The sequence below is a fragment of the Coccidioides immitis genome, assembly GCF_000149335.2.
Source record: "Coccidioides immitis RS genomic scaffold supercont3.1, whole genome shotgun sequence".
NCBI classification, from domain to species: domain Eukaryota; kingdom Fungi; phylum Ascomycota; class Eurotiomycetes; order Onygenales; family Onygenaceae; genus Coccidioides; species Coccidioides immitis.
The window spans coordinates 5,371,990-5,389,962 of NW_004504310.1; the positions used below are offsets into that span (position 1 = coordinate 5,371,990).

Below are 17,973 nucleotides of genomic sequence, written 5' to 3' on the forward strand. Positions count from 1 at the left end.
AGATTCAGCCAGGCAGTGGGCCTGGATCACAACCCATGAGGGATAGAGAAACTGCACGCGCCTGCAGTCAAGAAGAAAAGAAATCGATTGCTAGCTGCAGGAGGGTGCGCGATCTCGAGGGGCTGGAGGGACATTTGACTATAATTCTCCCTGCCTTTGAGGGGGTGTTTTTTTTTTTTCTCGGCTGCGATGAACTGGCACTGACGCTACTGTGACAAGCCGCCAGGGATCGGAGCACAAGGGCTGGGGCTGCCCAATCATGGGGCACAACGGGCCAACCCAGGGATTCTTCACCACCCGGACGATCTGCTGCAATGAATCATTGATTGCGGATGAATATCTGAACTCAACAAGCGACAAATTTGATCAATCGACTGACCAAAAACACTCATCTTACTGCTGTCAGTTGTTCTTTTTAAGAAAAAAGAAAAATGTTTGAGCTGCCCAATGCAAAGCGGTACGTAGTTAACTACCTACCCTCTCTCTGCTTTCGTCCGGCAGAAGTCCTATTGTCTGGTGGACCATGTCTTTACTCTGCGCCCTGCTACCTCGCTTCTTCCTCATTGTACCCAAGAGCAGCATCGCATCTGCGACTAATGATCCCGCAGTGTTTGCCGTGAAGATCTCAAGTCCCCCTCCCCTCCCCGCTCCCAGTCCCCCGCCGCCAGCGACACAGCCGCCTACGCTACAGACGCACTTCGAAAAGCGTACTCCTCACTCGAGATATTCACGGCACCTCCGGTTACAAATGCGACGACTATAGGTACAGGTCTAGAGCATATAGACGAACATGAAGAGGAGGAGGAGCAGGAATTCGAGTTCAGACTCTTTCATTCCGCCGCACCAAACGCGACGCCGCATGGAAGCACCGCGAAGCGCAGCGACGGTAACGGCCAAGCTGAAGACAGAGAGCGTGTGAATACTCGTGTTCCGGCTGTACAAAAGCTCAGGATCAGGCTCCGTTCACCTACCCCGGCCCGTACTGGAGAAGGAGGGTTCCTTGTTCCCTTTCGCGGATGGGAGTATTACTTCTCCGATCCGGAATCCGTAATGCGAGTGTTTAGTGGAGGTGCGCAGGATCTTAAGCCCGCATTCCCGGGGTCGGAATCCAAAAATCCAAAGAGGCAGAATATTAGGGAGCAGTTTTTTGAAGTCGCTGTTACCTCGGAGGAAGTGCTGGCAGCTGCGCAATCAGAAATCTGGGTACGTTGTTTTTCCCCCCCCCCCCCCCTTCTCTTCTCCCCGGGGTGTTGCCGCGCGGCGAATTCCGTATACAAGTCATCTCCGCTGACGATTCAACAAGCCTGGCTGCCATCTTCCCTGGCGCGTAACACACCTCAAGCTTCCGTCCTCTTCCACAACTAGAGCCTCAGCTCCCTCCGCCACCACTACGCCACTACCCACAACAGAGCCTTCAAGATCCAAAAAGAAGAAACCAGGCAAGAAGAGGCGGATAGTGCTCCGCAAGCGCGCGGCGGCAAAAGCAGCAACCGAAGAAACAGAGAAAGAGAAACGAACGAGACGGAATCGAGAGAAGAAAATCAAGCGAAGGCAGAGAGAACGGGAGAAGAAAGCCGCCATGCGTGCTGAGAACGGCGAAAACGAGATCGAGGCGCGCAAAGGGATGAGCGCACCGGAGAGCGATAGCGAGGGCTCGGATTAGGTGGAAAAGAAGGGGAGATACAATGCCCTGTGTCTCTAGAGATTTACACTAAGCTATTGCTATTCCGCCCGCCGTCGAGGGAAGAAAGCACCAATTGAAAAACATCCATGAAGCATAACTTTCCCGATAAATCATTCATAGCTCACATCGCTTTCACCTTCCATTTAGTCTGACTACGAACTCGAAGAATGATAAGCCAACGCGTACTAAGAACAGTTTAAGGGACACTGGATCGGTAGAAAGCAAATATGAGCCGGCATTACGCAAAATGTAATTTACAGCAAGCGAAACGGCTAAAAGAATATACATTGGAGGAAAGGGTATCAGGCAAGAAAATCCGTAACAGAGCCATCATAACTTCGCTTAGTGGTATCACTGAGGCCGTTCCCCGGCGCACAATCGGCAAGCCTTCCATTGCAGACGTAATGTCGATTCGACTAAGGTACTCATTTGATTATTTGGGAGCTTCACTCTCAGCCGGTGCTTTTGTTTCCGGCGTGGCATCGGGTTGCGCTGGCTTTTCCTCTTCTTTGGCGGGTGCAGTTGCTGCGGATTCCGTGGCTACGGGAGTTTCAGCAGGTTTCGCCTCAGGAGCCGGTGTGGGCTCCGCGGGCTTAGAGGGAGTCTCAGTTGGGGCGGCTGACGCTAATAACAACCCGGCATTAGATATTTCTCAGAGAACATCCAACCCATCGTCGAGGTTTGACGATCACATACCTTGTGTGGGTGGTTCCGCGGGGGCGGGTTCCTCAGGCGCTGGTTCCTTAGGAGCAGGATCCTTGGGAGTCTCTTCCTTGGGAGTCTCTTCCTTAGGAGGCTCTTCCTTAGGAGTCTGTTCCTTAGGAGTCTCTTCCTTAGGAGGCTCTTCCTTGGGAGCAGCTTCTTTAGGGGCGTCGGTTGCTGCAGGTTGCGTAGGCGGCTGCGCTGTCGGAGCGGGTTCAGTGGTTGGAGCCGTGGTGGTCTCTGGAGCCTGGCTGGGCTGTGGAGCAGGAGCACCGCCTTCGGTAGCCGGGGCGCCCGAGGTTGTAGCCTCGGGAGTCTGAGCTACTGGAGCAGCCGCTGGAGCGGCAGGAGGTGGTGAGGTTTGGGTTGGTTCGGTCGCAGGCGCGGTGGGCGTCTCAGCCGGCTTGTTTTCAGCAGGCGGCGCGGGTTGCTCATCATCCTTGGTTGCGTTCTTCTTCTTTCTGCGCAGGAAGAATTTTTTGAAGCCTTTCTTCAGCTGATCGAGAGCATCGGGGGCTGATGAGGAGCTCCTGGTTAGTACAACGCCGAAGCACGCCGCCCAAAAAGGCCCCTAAGCAGAAAAGGAACACCTACGAACTCCTGGCATTGTGAAGGTGAGGGTGGTTGAACCTGGATCTTGCTACCAGTTCGGAACTTGAAAAGGGGGTTTGGACCGAGATCGGACGAATACGGAGCAGTTTTCAGGGGGGCTTCTAATTAGTGATTGGTGTAATAGATACTTTCACAGTGAAACAAAATATGACACAGAGCCACAGAGCAATCAATGGTCCAACAGAGAGTGTGATGGGCCTGTGAAGGAGACAGTGGTAGACAGAGGGCGGTGGTTGTGCGGTTCTGGCCGTGGTGGTTGTGGTTGTGGACACTGTTGTTGTGATCGCGAAGAAGTGCTGAGACACGATGAAACCAGAAAGAAGCAGCTGCACCTGGCCCGTGCACAGACCACCGTGTGCTGACTTTTGTGGGGAAAGCACTATCCCCAATATGGATGTCACATGATGGAGCTAGTCAGGCACCGTCTGGCTTGGCAGAACCTTAATCCGACGCGTGAACTCGCCTGATATTGCCTTTTAATATTATTATTATTATTATTCATTATAGTCTTATGCAGTCAGTGACTTGCCTTTTAATATGGAGTGCATCAGCAGTACAAATGAGGTCTCTATTCCGTAGCGCCAACACCCAGGACCAAATCTCGAAACAACTGAAGGAGGTCACCTGTATTTGGCGAAGGGTTCCTATCAGCCATAGCGGCGTTTAGAGTGTCATAGAAAGCCTAACAGTAGCTCAGGCTCTCACTGACAGAGCCCACCGCTCATCAACCCATCGAGAAAGAAACAACTATCTGATGATTTCTGCCTGTTTCTAACCACCGTCCTGATTAGGTTGCATTCCAGAATTCTCCACTGAGGTTCAACGAGAGAGGACAAAGATTCCTCAGTGAAATTCAGGCAAAACAGCACAGCCTTTGAGCACAGCGTAGGCTTTCATATTGAGCAGTTGATAGCCTCTTTGGACATGGGAGCCATGATTACTGTCGGTTCATATGCATTCTTTGTAAGGTTGACTACATAACACTTGCTTTAACAAGGCCAAGAAAAGCACAAAAATGTGTGGCGTAGAATCGGCCGGACGGGCATTTGAGTATCAGAGTTTATGACCTGGCCCGGAGTTGAAAAGGGACCCGACGCCGCGAAGTTAGTGGAATATTCTAAATCACACTGGTAGCATTTCGAAGAAATTGAGACCATCAAGGACGCTACCCTTTACTACGAACTGGGGAAATGACATTTATTGGAGAGGTCCATTGCTGCCTGTGGCGGACAGCGTATGTTTCAGCGTTGAGAACGATGTCCATGGAGGAGTATCAGACAAGCTAATTCATAAGCGCCATCGTGATCTCGGTTGGCGGTGCAGACATATTCACGTCATGATGTTAACTATGGCTCAGTCGCAGCCAACAGAATGCCCCGGCGTCGTCTAAGAGAGTACGAAACTTGAGAACACGGTTCGATAACTCTAGAATCGGCATATCACAAGTTAATAGAGACTGACTAAAAATTGAATTCGCGTTTCTTGCATTTTCCGTAAAGCTCATAGCTCTAACTCCTCACAAGGCGGAAACAGTCGCTAGGACAGATGATTGACAATGGTGTCTTCAAGAAACTGGAGGAGGCTAGATCGCGAGTCTCACCTGGACCTTGTCATTGTAACCGTAGAGTGTCCTCGCGTCCTCCAGCCAGTGGTAAAGACAGCTCCCACATCCACTCATGGCCCCGAAAGGATTGATTTCCACCAGTAAAACTTCCTGTGCCTGTCCGTAGACAACATCAAAAGTAAACCCCTCCTCCTGCATTTTCTCCAGTATCCAGGCGTCTGTTTCTCGAACCTGTTGTATGATGCGGGCATGGATCCCCTTGGCTGCTTCCAATATACGCGACGCAATTTTCTGTTGCTCGAGAGGGTCCTTCACACCAAATGGGCTTGTCCAGCGGTACTGCGAGATACACGAAATCTCTCCGGTTGGCGGTGGGCAGAACACACGGAATTCCCGATGTGGATTCATATTTCTGTTGTATGGAACGAGGAAGATCTTTGGCTTGCGCTCCTCGTCGTCGTCAAGGTCATCTAGCAAAGCGCGTCTTGCTCGTGCTGAAGAACATAGCGCCCGAATGATATCTTCGAGGATGTGGATGGGGGCAGCTCCCTTTTCGCCGTCCTTGGCGCTGCAGAAGTCGAGGCGCATGAACCATTCCTTTCCCGAGTTGAAGATCGATTCGGTCGACGCGCCATAGACCGTTTGTTTGGGGAACTGAGCCATGAGGGCCTGGAGTGTTTTTTTACTCAGGGCCCCTCGCGCACGCCAAACAATGTAAGTCTCGGTTATTTCTTTGGCCAGGAACCTGGGGAGCTGGAACATATGCCAGTCTGGGACCCCTTGAATGTCCATGATCAGCAATACCCAGAGTTAGTATAGCCTAGTGTAAAAGGATGGCTTTTTGTGTTTGAGAGAGGCCTGTTTTTGGAATGAGAGCAGCAATCTCACTGTGGGAATGGACGTGGGTGTTTCACTTGTCAATCTCTGTCCACTTCACTGATGTCTCGGCTTCACTGAAAGGAATGAGCCTCGATTCCATTGTAAAAAGAGGATCCCACTATATATCACCGTCCATGGCATGTTTGTCGGATATATGGAGTCAGTTTCGGCTCCATTTGGGGCTCAGTCTTTGTACTGGATTGGCATTCAAAGTGCGTCGGAAGCGATGGAAATTGCCATCCGCCCAAGAAAGTGAAGGTCACTTGCAAGTCACACCCCTACGCTTCTTCAGCCTTCAGCCGTCACTGCTTCAACGTGGCCTCCGAAAAATGGTCATCGGACAGTGACATGGGAATGACTGAGCTTTCCGGCCCCTTTTTTTTTGTTGTTTTCATTGGTTGTTTCGTCGCACAATCTGGAATTTCGCCGCTCACTAATACCGGGCGCTCCCGCAAGGCCGTCCGCCTCGTCTTCGCTCTCTGCCTAGGCCGAGCTAATTTAAGAGGCCTTTGAGCGAAGCCTCAAAAGGGCAGCTCGCGCTGCCTTTGCTCCGTCTTCCGCTCGCACGGAGATAATTACCCGTCCATTCTAGCAGTGTACAGAACCGAAAGCTCCTGTCGTCGTGACCCTGACCCTGCATAGACCCTTGTTCCATCGTGAACCGGCGGAATCTGATGGCTCTCACCACCACACCGATCAGAATGATCGCTGGGCCTGTCAGCAAAATACGCTTTCTTGGGCAAACTCAATACGAATCCCACGGACGGCCGGCTCGCGCGTGTTTATCCTGTCCGATGAACGGCTTTTGGCTATAATCTCATGTACGGAGTACTCCATAACAAATTGCGAATGCGTCAAGAATGCGCGAAAAGATCTGCTGTTGAACTTGGTTGTGCGATCAAACGAACACCCCTTAGCACTCACTGCGACAAGTTGTTACCTGTCTCTGGAATCACCCAATAGTGCCCTGTTGATGGTGGATTTCAACAAACAGTTCCTTCCGACAACCTGAAGGTAATGTGCATGGACAGCCGATCGGGAGATCCTCCCGACAAGGAGGGTGGGAACGCGGTTGTTTCAGCAAAGGGAGGGATCCTCGCCGGCCCATGATGACGTCGGTCACTATCTGAGTTACTCAGGAGCGGGGAGACTGCACTCCGGCCACCGACGGAGGAGTGGTGGGTAACTACTTGCTGTCTATATAAACGACCTCGAACCCCCCTCCGAACGCTCTCTACCGCTTTGCTATACCCGCAAGAGCCTCAAGGCCGTTCCAATTGACTTTACTCGCTTTTCGATCGCGCAAGTTCACCATTATACGGAGATTTCAGCAGGAGTATTACAGATTCAGAAAATCTTTTGCAGTCCACAATGGCACCAGAGCGGGATCGCCGTTTTTTTCTCTTGTCTCACCCTCGTTCCGCATCTAACCTCCTCGTCCGAATGCTAGGCCTTGACCAACAACCACAGGTTGCTAAGCGCTGGCTGAACGGGTACTTTTTCATCGAGAGCTACTTCTTGTCCGACAAACTGGGCCTTCGACTAAAAAATGTCATGGACTGGACAGACGATGAACGGACTCAAATGCGCCACGCCTACCAAGGAGCATTTGATACTTTGCAAAATCACGTCTCCGAGGCGGAGAAGGAAGGCAAGATTGTATTCGTCAAAGAGCATAGCTATCTACTGCTGGAACCGGTACACCAGTTCAAGTTCCACTACGGCGAAGATAGTGTCACCGAAGGCCCATGGACCCTTGATGTGCACGAAAGCTACGGTACGAATCTGACCAGGTCGGAAGGAAATATAACGTTGCTACCGGACGAATTTCTGGATACCTGGAACCCGATTTTCCTTATTCGGCATCCTGCTCTGATGTTTCCATCGTTCTACCGAGCGATGGTCGACGTCCATAAAATGGATGACAGAGAGGTTGATGATGACATGTGGGTTGACATGAACATCCTTATGAGTCTTTACTGTCCACGCACCACATACGATTGGTACGCCAAGCGCCGCGGGAAGGCAGGTGATTCAGAGGATCAACGTGACGTATGTCCCATCGTCGTTGACGCGGATGACGTTATCAACCACCCGGAAGTAGTCCTCAAGCTTAGTGACAAAATTGGCTTGGACCGAGATAGCCTGCGATTCACCTGGGAGGCAAAAATCATTAAGGAAGACGGGGAAATTAACTTGAAATCGCAAAGGATGCTATCGACCCTAGCGGCATCGCAAGCCGTTCTCAAAGACAAGGCTGCAGGCAACATCGATATCGATGTTGAGGCTAAGAAGTGGAGAGAAGAGTTTGGCGAAAAGGTAGCGGAGAACTTAAATAGGCTGGTTAGGTCTTCGATGCCGGACTATGAGTATCTGAAGGATAAGAGGATGAGGCCGAGTCAAGTTTAGAAGGAAGTTGAATTGGCAATGTTTACCGCTAGAGAGCGCTGGGACGACGAATGTATGTCCTGATTGATATTGAACGACCCTACTCAACCATGCAATTTATGAATGACACAAGTTCATATTCACCTTAAACTTATACTAAGGTAGAATTTTTTTAAATTGACTTTTAATATCTTTACATGTCATCCGCTCCATTATGATACTAGCTTCAACTTCCTTACCCTATTTAACGAACTTGGAGTGATAGGATAGAGTCGAGGATTGATATTCCATACTTAAGCCAGGGTTGATATAAGTAAGAGGTTTAGATTGATTCCTGATAGCAATGACACAGCATCAGTCATGAATGAGGGTCAAAAGCCTAAGGAAGAATGTCCAAATCATGCGAAAGTTTGAACCGCCTGCAGCGCAGAAAGTTTCGGTTCTGCGGGGGTTGGGACGACATTGTATGTATATTGTCCAACAAAGAAAAAGAAAGCAAGGGGAACTACACATATCCAGTCCAAACGAAAGGCTAGACTTGAGAAAATCCTTCGAGAAAAAAAAACAAAGTAAGCTAATTGATCAAATAGAGAAGTCAGACTTCCTTGAAAGACATCTTGACTTTGAAAACTAAACACGTAAAGAATGCAACCATCGGAGGACAAAGTGTATGGTTCAAGGTAACCGAGACCTCTAAGAATGAAGAATGTAGTTCCTCCTTTTGGTCAATACCATCAACAATGTTCTTCTAGAGTGGTGATTATCTGAAGGTTCGTCTACTCTCCTCCCTATGCCCATCCTCTAGGCATGGGTGTTACTAGGAAGGCGGATGTCATCTCGAGTCTGTAAGATATGCGAGCTTCCCGTTGTATTCTCATCATCTATATGTTGGCGACGAGAAGGCGGAGGGCGACGTTCAGTATCACCATCCTCGTCAAGATGGTGGAGGTTGTCCCGAGCATTTAAAGTCCGTCCGCTCTCCCTCGTACGCTGGTCATCTGAAGATTGGCGACGAGAAGGTGGAGGGCGACGTTCAGTATCACCATCCTCGTCAAGATGGTGGAGGTTGTCCCGAGCATTTAAAGTCCGTCCGCTCTCCCTCGTACGCTGGTCATCTGAAGATTGGCGACGAGAAGGTGGAGGGCGACGTTCAGTATCACCGTCCTCGTCAAGATGGTGGAGGCCATCTCGAGTATACAGCTTCAGCTCATCTCGCTTATTCCGGACGCGAGAAGTTCCATAACACCTACACCATTTCTCCTCCTTCCTTTTGGTATTGTCAGCTATGAAACCCCACGTCCGACTTGGAACTTGACTCCCAGTGAATTAATCTAGGAGAGCAAATCGTATCACACGAAAGAAAGTTTATATATACTTAGCCTTCTCCATAATGCAGTTACCGGCTTCTCGTCCCTGGTCTTGACACTGCGAAAGAACGTTAGGACTAGATCTCGAAGCAAAGATAGCCTATGCTTCAAAGGAATTTGGAAGTACCTCTATGTTGCAGGATTCCTGCATCAAAACAGGGCACTCTTCAGCACGAGTGGCAAGGTCTTCTGCCGTAGAAGCGATAGGCACTGCAACAGTGCACGTAGCCAAGATGGCGAGGGCAACAACAAGGCGATTCATTATGAGTAGAGTTGTAGAAAAGGCCGGGTGCTGCGTTTGCGATTCAGAATCATTTCCAATGAGGAGCTGCCTCATTATATACTATGCTTCGGGAGTAGAAGGATGACGCGGAACTTGCTAGACTGGAAGTGGTTATGACATGATCAAGACCCTGGTATCATATTTCGAGCCTGCTAGTGAAGCATTACATAGCCCGAAAGTGCATAGCTCCGGTATCAAACCTCTGTCGAGACGGCTAAAGGTAAAGAATCTCTCCATAATTTCGATGATATAACAATTAGGACAGGGGCTATGACTTTTTTTGTTGCCATTATGCGCAACAGAATGCGCAAGACACGAACCATGGAATCCAATCGGAGCAAACGGGGATACCTTGAAACGGCAACTCAAAGGGTCATGAATCTCATATCCACTCTCTGGCTCAGCCTGCCATGCTATCGCCTTTGTGTTGTGCATCATAGAGTAGCCAGGAAGAGCTGGAGAGCATATAATGACGATTCAGGGACGCGCACAGGTCGGGAATCCTAACCCGAATCTTCTTCTCAGCCGGCCTTTTTACCTGATCCGGCTTCAATTCGGAATGCGCAGAACATAGCATGTACTAGACGCCCAAGAGGAAGGGAAGGAAGGGAAACAGTGCAGCATAGACAATATGACACCAGCGAAGCGGAGGACGGGTAACAATAGTAACAAAGGCCAACTGAGTCAGATAACGACCACTATCCAATACCAATGACCAGAGAAGCTTGGAGCCATACGGAGTACATCAGGATCGCGCGAAATAAGTGGAGTCGGTCGGATTTGTCCCCTTGGGAAAACAAGCCGCGCCATGAACAGTACAGGCTAGCCACTCAGCATCGAATTCAGCTGTCGATCCACAACTGAGGACATCATAACGCCTGGGCAACCAACTCGCACAAATATAGGCAAGTTGCCGATGGAACTCGATGCACAAGGCAACGTGTTCAAGGCAGTATTTCGCAGAACCGGTGGCAATGCAACATGAGACTCACTTGTTGATCCTCAAAAGGCTCAATAGATTTGCGCACGAAAGGCAGGGGACATTGCAAATACTTTGCAGGGTGGCAACCACATTCCCAACAAAGCAGAATATGTGGTGGCCCTGTATTGCATGCAGCTCGGAGTCATCCTGGAGCCGTCTGAATCAAAGGCGACTCCGTACGGAGTGCTCTAGATAGGTATATTAGTTTATACCCTCCTATGAGAAGGAAGTTGTGGTGTCGATCTGACTTTCGTCGCCTGAAGCTCAAAGCCGGTGCTTTGCGTGAGATGCGGTTCGCGACGATCCGCCACGGTGCCGAGTTAACCTCCCGATACCAAAATGCCCCTGGAAAGCGCACAAACCCTTTCGCTCTGCTAACCAAGGCGGATCCAGATTGTCCAAAGGAAAGATCGGGAGTTTTCCATGGCTGAAACTCGAGACAAGACTAAGACCTAGTACCTGAAGAGAGTGGACATATGGCGTATAATTCTGTTGTCGCTGAACTTAGAAGATCGCCCGCCGGAAGCCGGGGATAACTTCATGGTTGGGTTCGGGCGGCTCGAATCGTTCAGCCAAAACCAAAGACTGCAGGGCGCCACTGATCTTAGTTTTGCTACAGGATAATGCCGCTGCTGATGTATTATGTGTTTCTGTTTTAAAATATGCTCTAAAACGTTTCTAACCATCTATTCCTGAACATGTTTCGCAGCCACTCAAGCTCTCTGTTGTATTGAATCACTTTGCCGTGATTATTCGGAATACTCTGCAATGCATATAGAGCCTAACACTCTATTGCAGAAGTTATACATTAGAAGCAGTAAACGTGGTTTTTAAACATTGCGATTGTCATACCGCATGCGTATAATACTTGACATGTACTCAGATATATACATGTAGCTGAAGCCAATTGACTTCCCATCAAAATGTTAGTTACCTCAGGGGCCGTGGTTCTAATGTCCGTGTTGCGTTTCTTCAACAAAGGCCGAGGGATTTCACGTTCCTTGGATTGTTCTGGGATTGGACTATCCGAGTTACGTATGCTCTGCACGATGAAAAAGGCCGCATGAGCAAAATATCCCTTTGAGAAATGATGTATCGATATCTAATTAACTTGTCTTCCGCACGGAGCATATCATAAAAAAAAAAGAAAAGAAAAGAAAAGAAAAAGAAAAGGTTGACCCGGAGTCCCCGATAAACCTCGAAATTTAGCATTAGATATTATAATCCAGTCGAGTAATCATATATCCCTCGCCACATGCATTACAAGTGTAAAGAAAACCGTTTAACGTTAAGGTTCCTCCCCTTCAACCAAACAAATATCAAATCACCGCACTCAGCATTGCGGCACATCGCCCAATACGCCTTTATTTCAACCCGCACAACGACGAGGCGACCTCTTCGTAGGTGACCTTGATCCTGCCCAATTCCTCTGCCCGTCCGTTCGTCAATACGTCCATCGACTTCTTCGCGATATTAAATCCAGAGTTGCTGTGGTCGATCGCAGTCAAAAAAATCGTTTTAGCATTGTATGTCACTTTGTAGCACTTTCCACAGTTGGGGCTGTTCCACGTTTCGACCGTAAAAGCTCCTCCGACGTGAGGGTAGTTTGGTATCTCGCCGGCGGTGTTATAGCCCTTTGTTATCATGCCATTGTCCCCGTCAGAACAGGTGACGCCACTCAGGGCCAGGGATGGGTCATCGTAGTGAGTGTCGTAGCTGAGGTCGGTCGTGCTAGCAAGGGGAGTGGCGGAGGTGAAAGGGACGAAGACAGCCGCTGCGATAGCGCTGAGGAGTGAGAACTTCATCTTTCCCGATTTTAGAGTTTTGTTATGGAGGAAGAGTGTCGGAGAGGTGAAGGTATAAGAAAGTTTCTCAAGGGTTCTGATTAAATCTTAGTCGTGATATCCGTTGGGAATGTGATGAGAAGGATGTGTTCTAGGCGAGACATGATCGAGGTTTATATACCTCAACGCAGGCCCTCTCCCGGTCTGCAACTGGGTAAGTGTGATAGCAATTCCGATAATAGACCTTCGCAAGGATCACAAAGGAATGTCTTCAGAACCTCTTCCGGGCCATTGCATGCAATCTCAATTTAGCATCACCTGAGGGGCAGGATGTTCCAGATCTCCTAGCCAACCGGTGAAGATAGTTCTTCGGGGCGTGCAACAGTGGGAAGAGAAAGAGGCGGGGGGGGAAGGAGGTGGAGGAGGAGGGGAAGATCCTCTGGAGCTACCTTTCGCCTCTATCCCAGCCGGATGAGAGCGAAAAGGAGCATACTTCGTCGTTGTGGGAACAATTCTCAACGTCATGATGCTAAAAATAAAAGTAGCATACGGAGTCCGGGTATTCGGGTAGAGAAAACCCTCAAAGACCCTCAGCCATCGCGGGAATGTATGTCTCGGTGCAAGCACTGGGCTCTGATCAGCTGCACCTGGAAATGGAAGGGTTTGCATGAAATCTGAGACAAGCGCCGTCAGCTCGCGATTTAGTCCGGGTACTCCGTAGATGGGCGGGAATTTTCAACGGTGAAAGCCTTGTACTCCGTATGAGCCCTGGGGTTGCGGGTCCAAGGTGCAAATGGAAGCCGTTGAAATACCGCATCAAAGACAAAGGCTATGGTTATTTCAAAGCAGTTCGTTTTCGGTGACTAAACCGCTCAACAAAATTTTAGTTTTTTCGCATCCTTCAGTTGATAGTTGGAGAAAGGGTCGCAGCGAATCGACACGCAACGATCCCTTAGGGAATGACTGCGGTGGACGCTGAGTCTAGGCGATTCGACGTCTGAGGTTGAGAGCAGTGTCGCCGCCGCCTGGCTCCAGACTTCTGTAGCAATGCCGCTGAGAGGATCATAGCCGGTGGATCAAGGATTGACCTGTTGCTGCAAAATTCCGCTGAATGAAAGGTGGGTTGTATTCCATTGTATTCCTGAACTGCACATGTCTCAGATGTTTGCACAGCATTGGGCGAGTGTGACCCGCAGCGAGAGTGGTCATCGGATGAAGTTATCTTCGGTACTCCGTAGTTTAGTGCTCCGTGCAAATTCCAAGCCACAAACACTCTCAGCAGCAATGTAAATTCAGCGGTCCGTATGGGCGCGTCCTCGCACAATTTGTAGGCTCGTAGCCGAAACCTGTGTCCCTTGATGACCAGTTAGCGACGTGTCGGAAAGGTGGAAGTACAAGAAACAACTCTGTGTTGTCGCGGAACCATTTGTTCGACATGGAGGTTGGCCAAAAGCAAGGATCGTGGGTTCTGAGGGATGCCAGCATCGGATGATTCGGGTGCGGGAAGGCTTGACAAGTCCGGTTTCGAGAACGAAGCACAACGTCGCTCGTTGCATCATTTGAAGCATAACACCCATGGCATCATAACACGACTTTCGCGTTGTTCTTCCATGTGGAATGAATCGGTTTTCAGCATGCTGCACTGCTTGATTCTTAACTGAGAGTGATCGAGAAACTGGTCATCACATTGACTATCTTCAGCTAATTAACTACGACCTTCTTTCATGCTGAAATACAAGACGCAACTACCAATCTCTCTTCTCTTTCTTTAGTCTCAAGCTCTAGTATTATAACCTTTCATCCCACGCGGTGACCTTTGATCCTGTGGGCCATTTTTGACCTTGCAGACTCGGCCTGTGACCACGGCGGCAGTCGGCAGCCGGTGAGGCCGATGTTCACGTCCCATCGCCGATCGGAGTTAACCGCTAGATATTTGAATTTTGCTCAAGAAAACCCCATGTCCATCCAAGCTTTCTTTCCCGTCACCCAATGTCTGGGGGATCCGTTCGGATAACCATGGATTCCATAAACTATTGATACCCGGGAGGAAGCGGGCCGGATGCATACTCTGATATAACACTCGTCTCTCGGCCAGCGGTCTATGCCGGGTGACTGGCGTGGAGAGCTTGCATTATGTACAGATACATGATGGCTTTTGCCAACGTGAATGTCATAATCGGAGCGACACCTCTCAAATTGAAAGGGTGATAAGGGAGTATGTACAACTGACTACCTAACTCGCTGCAGGTTGCAATGTGGGATTCGGAAATTAAAAAGATGCGTGGTGAGCATGGGAGCTCGGCTTAATAAATGGTTTCTTTAAACTCTTCAACGAACTAACTTAGTTACTACACTGTGTATTCCATGACTTTTGAGAAAAGAAGGGGATCACGTTCTGTATTCGTGTCAACAAAAGTGAAATTCTCGTGGGAATCGCATAGAATCCAGCAAATCTTCGACGTTTCAACATCAATTTGCGCTCAATGCCTCACCTTTTACGCTCAATCTTAAAGATAACGCATCCTAAAATTCCTGGGGAGAGAGAAAGAGAACTTTATGGCTGGGTTTATTCGCCAAAAAGTACGACGTACACACGGTAGCTTTGAGAGACTGTACTCCCACTGGTCCCCATATCGAGGAGTTTTGGTGGCAGTACTCCGTAGTCCAACCGTTTGAATTCCTCCACAGGAATCTCAGGTTGCGCCAGAAGTCTCGGTTTCCAGAAGCTCCCGAGAGCTCGAAGGAACAAGCTAGCGCGCGAAATGGAGCGTGGTTTGGAGGATTTCTTCGATTCCAATTCAGCTGCATATTTCAACGGAACAAGGACTCCCCTTGCTTGAGTATCGCGCCTCCATTAGTAAAAAGACTGTCAGTACGGAGTGGAGCTCTCAAACAAAACAAATAGGGAAAAAAAAAAAAAAAAAAAAAAAAAAAAAGGGCACCACAGAAGGTAGGCAATAGATGTGCCCTGCTTTCCGGCTGAGTTTAACTGATCGTGTACTCCGTAGGCTGAGGCGCGTGCCGCGCTGAAAGACAAGGACCTCTGTACTCCGTAAAGTAACCGGTGAGAGTCCTCGTTAACAAGTTCACTGCGCCAGAGTCTACATAGTGACAATCGGTTTCGAAGGATGATTTCTGATTTTACGAATTCCTTTCACTACAGCCACAGATAGAATATTCCAATCTGCTATCATAAAGGGATAGATTTTCAGTTGCTCAATGACAGCCCCAGGATAATTTCCCCCTATCCGCAGTTTGAAAGACTGAATGAAAGGCGACCCATTTCCCGGATCAAGCTTCCAGGCAGCCTCGAAAACCGGAATTCGCTCGCCTGAATTTCCGTCGATCTCGGATTCTCGACCACTCGTTTGTAACTAACCTGTTAGTGACAGAGCCAACAGCGAGGGTAGACTGACAGGGTTTCTCCCAACCACATCGTCGAGGAAACCAATGGGCGCTGTTTTGCTGTCCGTTGGAATTATATATGATCATTCCGGCGCTCCCGCAAGTCGCTTAAGTTTGATAATTGTCCTCCCAATTTCTGTGTTCACTGCTTTACAGTCCTAATTCCCAATTCTCAAAATTGGGTGCTTTGCACTCCGCGTTTCCCTGCTTTCCTCGATCTCTCCGTATCCATGCAGTTCAGGTCCAAGCATGGCCTCCGTATCTCTCACGAATATCATTTTCACCAGCATCATCCTGTATATATTCACAATCCTACTCAAGCTCCTGCAAAACTACCAAAGAGCGCGCAAGATCGGATTACCCATCGTTTTCGTCCCCGTGGACCAAAGCAACATCTTATGGATAATTATCTCCCCAATCGTACGCCCGCTTCTAAAGCGCTATCTTCCCAGGTTCATCTACAACCGTATAGTCATTTGTATCTTCGGACACGAGTTCCATGAAAAGCTCGAGCCATTCAAAAACTTTGTTGGCGGGCAGAAGACGTATACCCTGATAACACTACGGGGACTGGAAATCTGGACCTGCGATCCCGATGTTTCGATGGATGTTTTGCGACGACCCAAGGATTTCTCGCAGCTGGAGATCGCAAATAAGATGATGAGTAAATTCGGGAGCAATGTTCTAACTACAAGCGGGGCGGTTTGGGCGCGACAGAGAAAGATCATAGCAAGTGTAATCAATGAAAAGATTAGCGGAGTTGTGTTTGACGAAAGCGTGAGGCAAACTGCCGGATTTATAGAGGAGTTTGGCGAATCGAAGCCTGGTGATATAGGATCGAGAAGTACAAAGGCCAATCGAGTGATTGATGGAGTGACTTACAAGACGTTTGACATGGTGAAGAAGATCACCATCCATGTGCTGAGTAGGGCCGGTATGGGTGTGACTCGGCACTGGAGAGATGACGGGAGACAGATTAAGAGCAGTGCTGCAAAGGCAGACCACGATGAAGATTCCAGGTTGAAATTTGACCGCGCTCTTCAAATGATTCTCGCGAATCTCGTCCCTGCGACCCTAGTGCCCGAACAGATTCTTTCACATTGGCCTTTCTTTCTTCCAGGCGCTCGGGAAATGAGAGATTTGGCGTCCGCAGTCCGGCATCTCCCGAAAATGTTCAGAGATATGCTCGGTCAAGAGGCGCCAGTAACGGACAGTTTCCATGGTTCCAGCGACAAGGAGCCGAGCACAAAGATCAATATCATAAGTCAGCTTATTGCTGCATCTGAACTTGGAAACAATCAATCCGTATCAACAGATGCAAACATCAAACAGGGGTGGACATTGTCGAAAGATGAGATTGTAGGAAATCTCTTCATTTTCAACGCTGCTGGATTCGACACGTCTGCGAATGCCCTCTCGTTCGCTCTCGTGGTTCTAGCAGCCTATCCACATTGGCAGGAGTGGCTTTTTGAGGAGATTGATCAAATCGTCCCCGAAGATTCAGACGCCTCAATGGAATACTCAACTATTTTCCCCAAAGCTATTCGGACACTTGCCTTTATGCTGGAAGTATTGCGCCTCTTCCCACCTGTAATTCACATCGGAAAAACAGCCTTTAGCGGAAATGGAGAAGCGGTCCAGCTTGTGAACCCGATGAAAAAAGATGGCGAGTCTGCAGTGACAACCGAAATACCAAGCGGCGTTGTCATTTATATCAACAGTGCGGCGTTGCATATGGCACCGGAGGTATGGAGAGATTTGAACCCTCAAGATGAGACCCAGCACACTGGCCATCGAGTTCAAAACAGAGATGCAAGTCAGAGCGGCATCAAAGCCAGCGGTAGATTTGTTCCTGATGAGGAGCTCTTCCGGCCCTCCCGCTGGATAAATCACTCTGACAACACGATTTTCCAGCCGCCCCGTGGAAGCTATCTGCCCTGGTCAGCTGGTCCCCGTAACTGTCCAGGGCAGAAAATGGCACAGGTAGAATTTGTTGGGGTGTTCCTCACTCTCTTCCGATATCATCGGCTGGAGGCAGTCCGCCACGAGATTCCGGTCAAGGTCAGCACTTCGGCTTCAAAAGAACATAACACGAGAAGAATGGAGACAAGAAAGGAGACCGATGATGAAGTGCGGCAGAGATTAGAACGCGTGATAGATGGGTGTAGAAGCAAATTGACTCTCGAGATGGAGGTGTATGGGGTTACGGACGCAGAGGAGGAAAAAGGAGGGAGGGGCGTGGGTTTGCGGTGGGTGAGAAGAAAGGCGCCAAACCGGCCTTGAGCTTTGGCGCTCAAGGGAGCCCAGCCAGGATGGTGCCTTG

General features: G+C 49.3%; 8 protein-coding genes across 8 annotated transcripts; 3 read left to right on the top strand and 5 right to left on the bottom strand.

Annotated features, from left to right (window-relative positions):
* Positions 1-360: 360 nt before the first annotated feature.
* On the top strand, positions 361-1,663 carry CIMG_01186 (uncharacterized protein; the record flags this gene model as incomplete). Its single annotated transcript, XM_001247414.2, has 3 exons — positions 361-457; positions 609-1,203; positions 1,304-1,663. The coding sequence occupies exons 1-3, from the start codon at positions 432-434 to the stop codon at positions 1,661-1,663; spliced, it is 981 nt and encodes a 326-aa protein (XP_001247415.1). The 5' UTR covers positions 361-431.
* A 250-nt stretch (positions 1,664-1,913) lies between these two features.
* CIMG_01185 (uncharacterized protein) lies at positions 1,914-3,263 on the bottom strand. The gene is made up of 3 exons (XM_001247413.2): positions 2,981-3,263; positions 2,381-2,902; positions 1,914-2,308 (listed from the first exon to the last, which is right to left on the bottom strand). The coding sequence occupies exons 1-3, from the start codon at positions 2,991-2,993 to the stop codon at positions 2,118-2,120; spliced, it is 726 nt and encodes a 241-aa protein (XP_001247414.1). The 5' UTR covers positions 2,994-3,263; the 3' UTR covers positions 1,914-2,117.
* Positions 3,264-4,449: 1,186 nt separating this feature from the next.
* CIMG_01184 (uncharacterized protein) lies at positions 4,450-5,925 on the bottom strand. The gene is made up of 2 exons (XM_001247412.2): positions 5,477-5,925; positions 4,450-5,332 (listed from the first exon to the last, which is right to left on the bottom strand). Exon 2 carries the CDS (start codon positions 5,322-5,324, stop codon positions 4,581-4,583), a length of 744 nt encoding a protein of 247 aa, XP_001247413.2. The 5' UTR covers positions 5,325-5,332; positions 5,477-5,925; the 3' UTR covers positions 4,450-4,580.
* Positions 5,926-6,257: 332 nt separating this feature from the next.
* On the top strand, positions 6,258-8,025 carry CIMG_01183 (uncharacterized protein). Its single transcript, XM_001247411.2, has one exon. It carries the CDS (start codon positions 6,813-6,815, stop codon positions 7,848-7,850), a length of 1,038 nt encoding a protein of 345 aa, XP_001247412.1. The 5' UTR covers positions 6,258-6,812; the 3' UTR covers positions 7,851-8,025.
* A 605-nt stretch (positions 8,026-8,630) lies between these two features.
* On the bottom strand, positions 8,631-9,458 carry CIMG_01182 (uncharacterized protein; the record flags this gene model as incomplete). Its single annotated transcript, XM_001247410.1, has 3 exons — positions 8,631-9,096; positions 9,205-9,254; positions 9,324-9,458. The coding sequence occupies 3 exons, from the start codon at positions 9,456-9,458 to the stop codon at positions 8,631-8,633; spliced, it is 651 nt and encodes a 216-aa protein (XP_001247411.1).
* A 2,026-nt stretch (positions 9,459-11,484) lies between these two features.
* CIMG_01181 (heat-stable antigen) lies at positions 11,485-12,926 on the bottom strand. The gene is made up of 2 exons (XM_001247409.2): positions 12,427-12,926; positions 11,485-12,342 (listed from the first exon to the last, which is right to left on the bottom strand). Exon 2 carries the CDS (start codon positions 12,264-12,266, stop codon positions 11,826-11,828), a length of 441 nt encoding a protein of 146 aa, XP_001247410.1. The 5' UTR covers positions 12,267-12,342; positions 12,427-12,926; the 3' UTR covers positions 11,485-11,825.
* A 271-nt stretch (positions 12,927-13,197) lies between these two features.
* Positions 13,198-13,822, bottom strand: CIMG_01180 (uncharacterized protein; the record flags this gene model as incomplete). The annotated part of the gene is made up of 2 exons (XM_001247408.1): positions 13,198-13,591; positions 13,641-13,822. The coding sequence occupies 2 exons, from the start codon at positions 13,820-13,822 to the stop codon at positions 13,198-13,200; spliced, it is 576 nt and encodes a 191-aa protein (XP_001247409.1).
* A 2,077-nt stretch (positions 13,823-15,899) lies between these two features.
* On the top strand, positions 15,900-17,933 carry CIMG_01179 (uncharacterized protein; the record flags this gene model as incomplete). Its single annotated transcript, XM_001247407.1, has 1 exon — positions 15,900-17,933. One exon carries the CDS (start codon positions 15,900-15,902, stop codon positions 17,931-17,933), a length of 2,034 nt encoding a protein of 677 aa, XP_001247408.1.
* Between the last annotated feature and the right edge of the window lie 40 nt (positions 17,934-17,973).

What these genes read in the sequence shown, in the direction of transcription:
- CIMG_01184 (XM_001247412.2), bottom strand. Translation starts at nt 5,324, where the DNA reads ATGTTCCAGCTCCCCAGGTTCCTGGCCAAAGAAATAACCGAGACTTAC.
- CIMG_01183 (XM_001247411.2), top strand. Translation starts at nt 6,813, where the DNA reads ATGGCACCAGAGCGGGATCGCCGTTTTTTTCTCTTGTCTCACCCTCGT.
- CIMG_01185 (XM_001247413.2), bottom strand. An exon ending in CGCGGAACCACCCACACAAG is followed by an intron (nt 2,309 to 2,380) that starts GTATGTGATCGT and finishes GGTTGTTATTAG; the next exon opens with CGTCAGCCGCCCCAACTGAG.
- CIMG_01181 (XM_001247409.2), bottom strand. Translation starts at nt 12,266, where the DNA reads ATGAAGTTCTCACTCCTCAGCGCTATCGCAGCGGCTGTCTTCGTCCCT.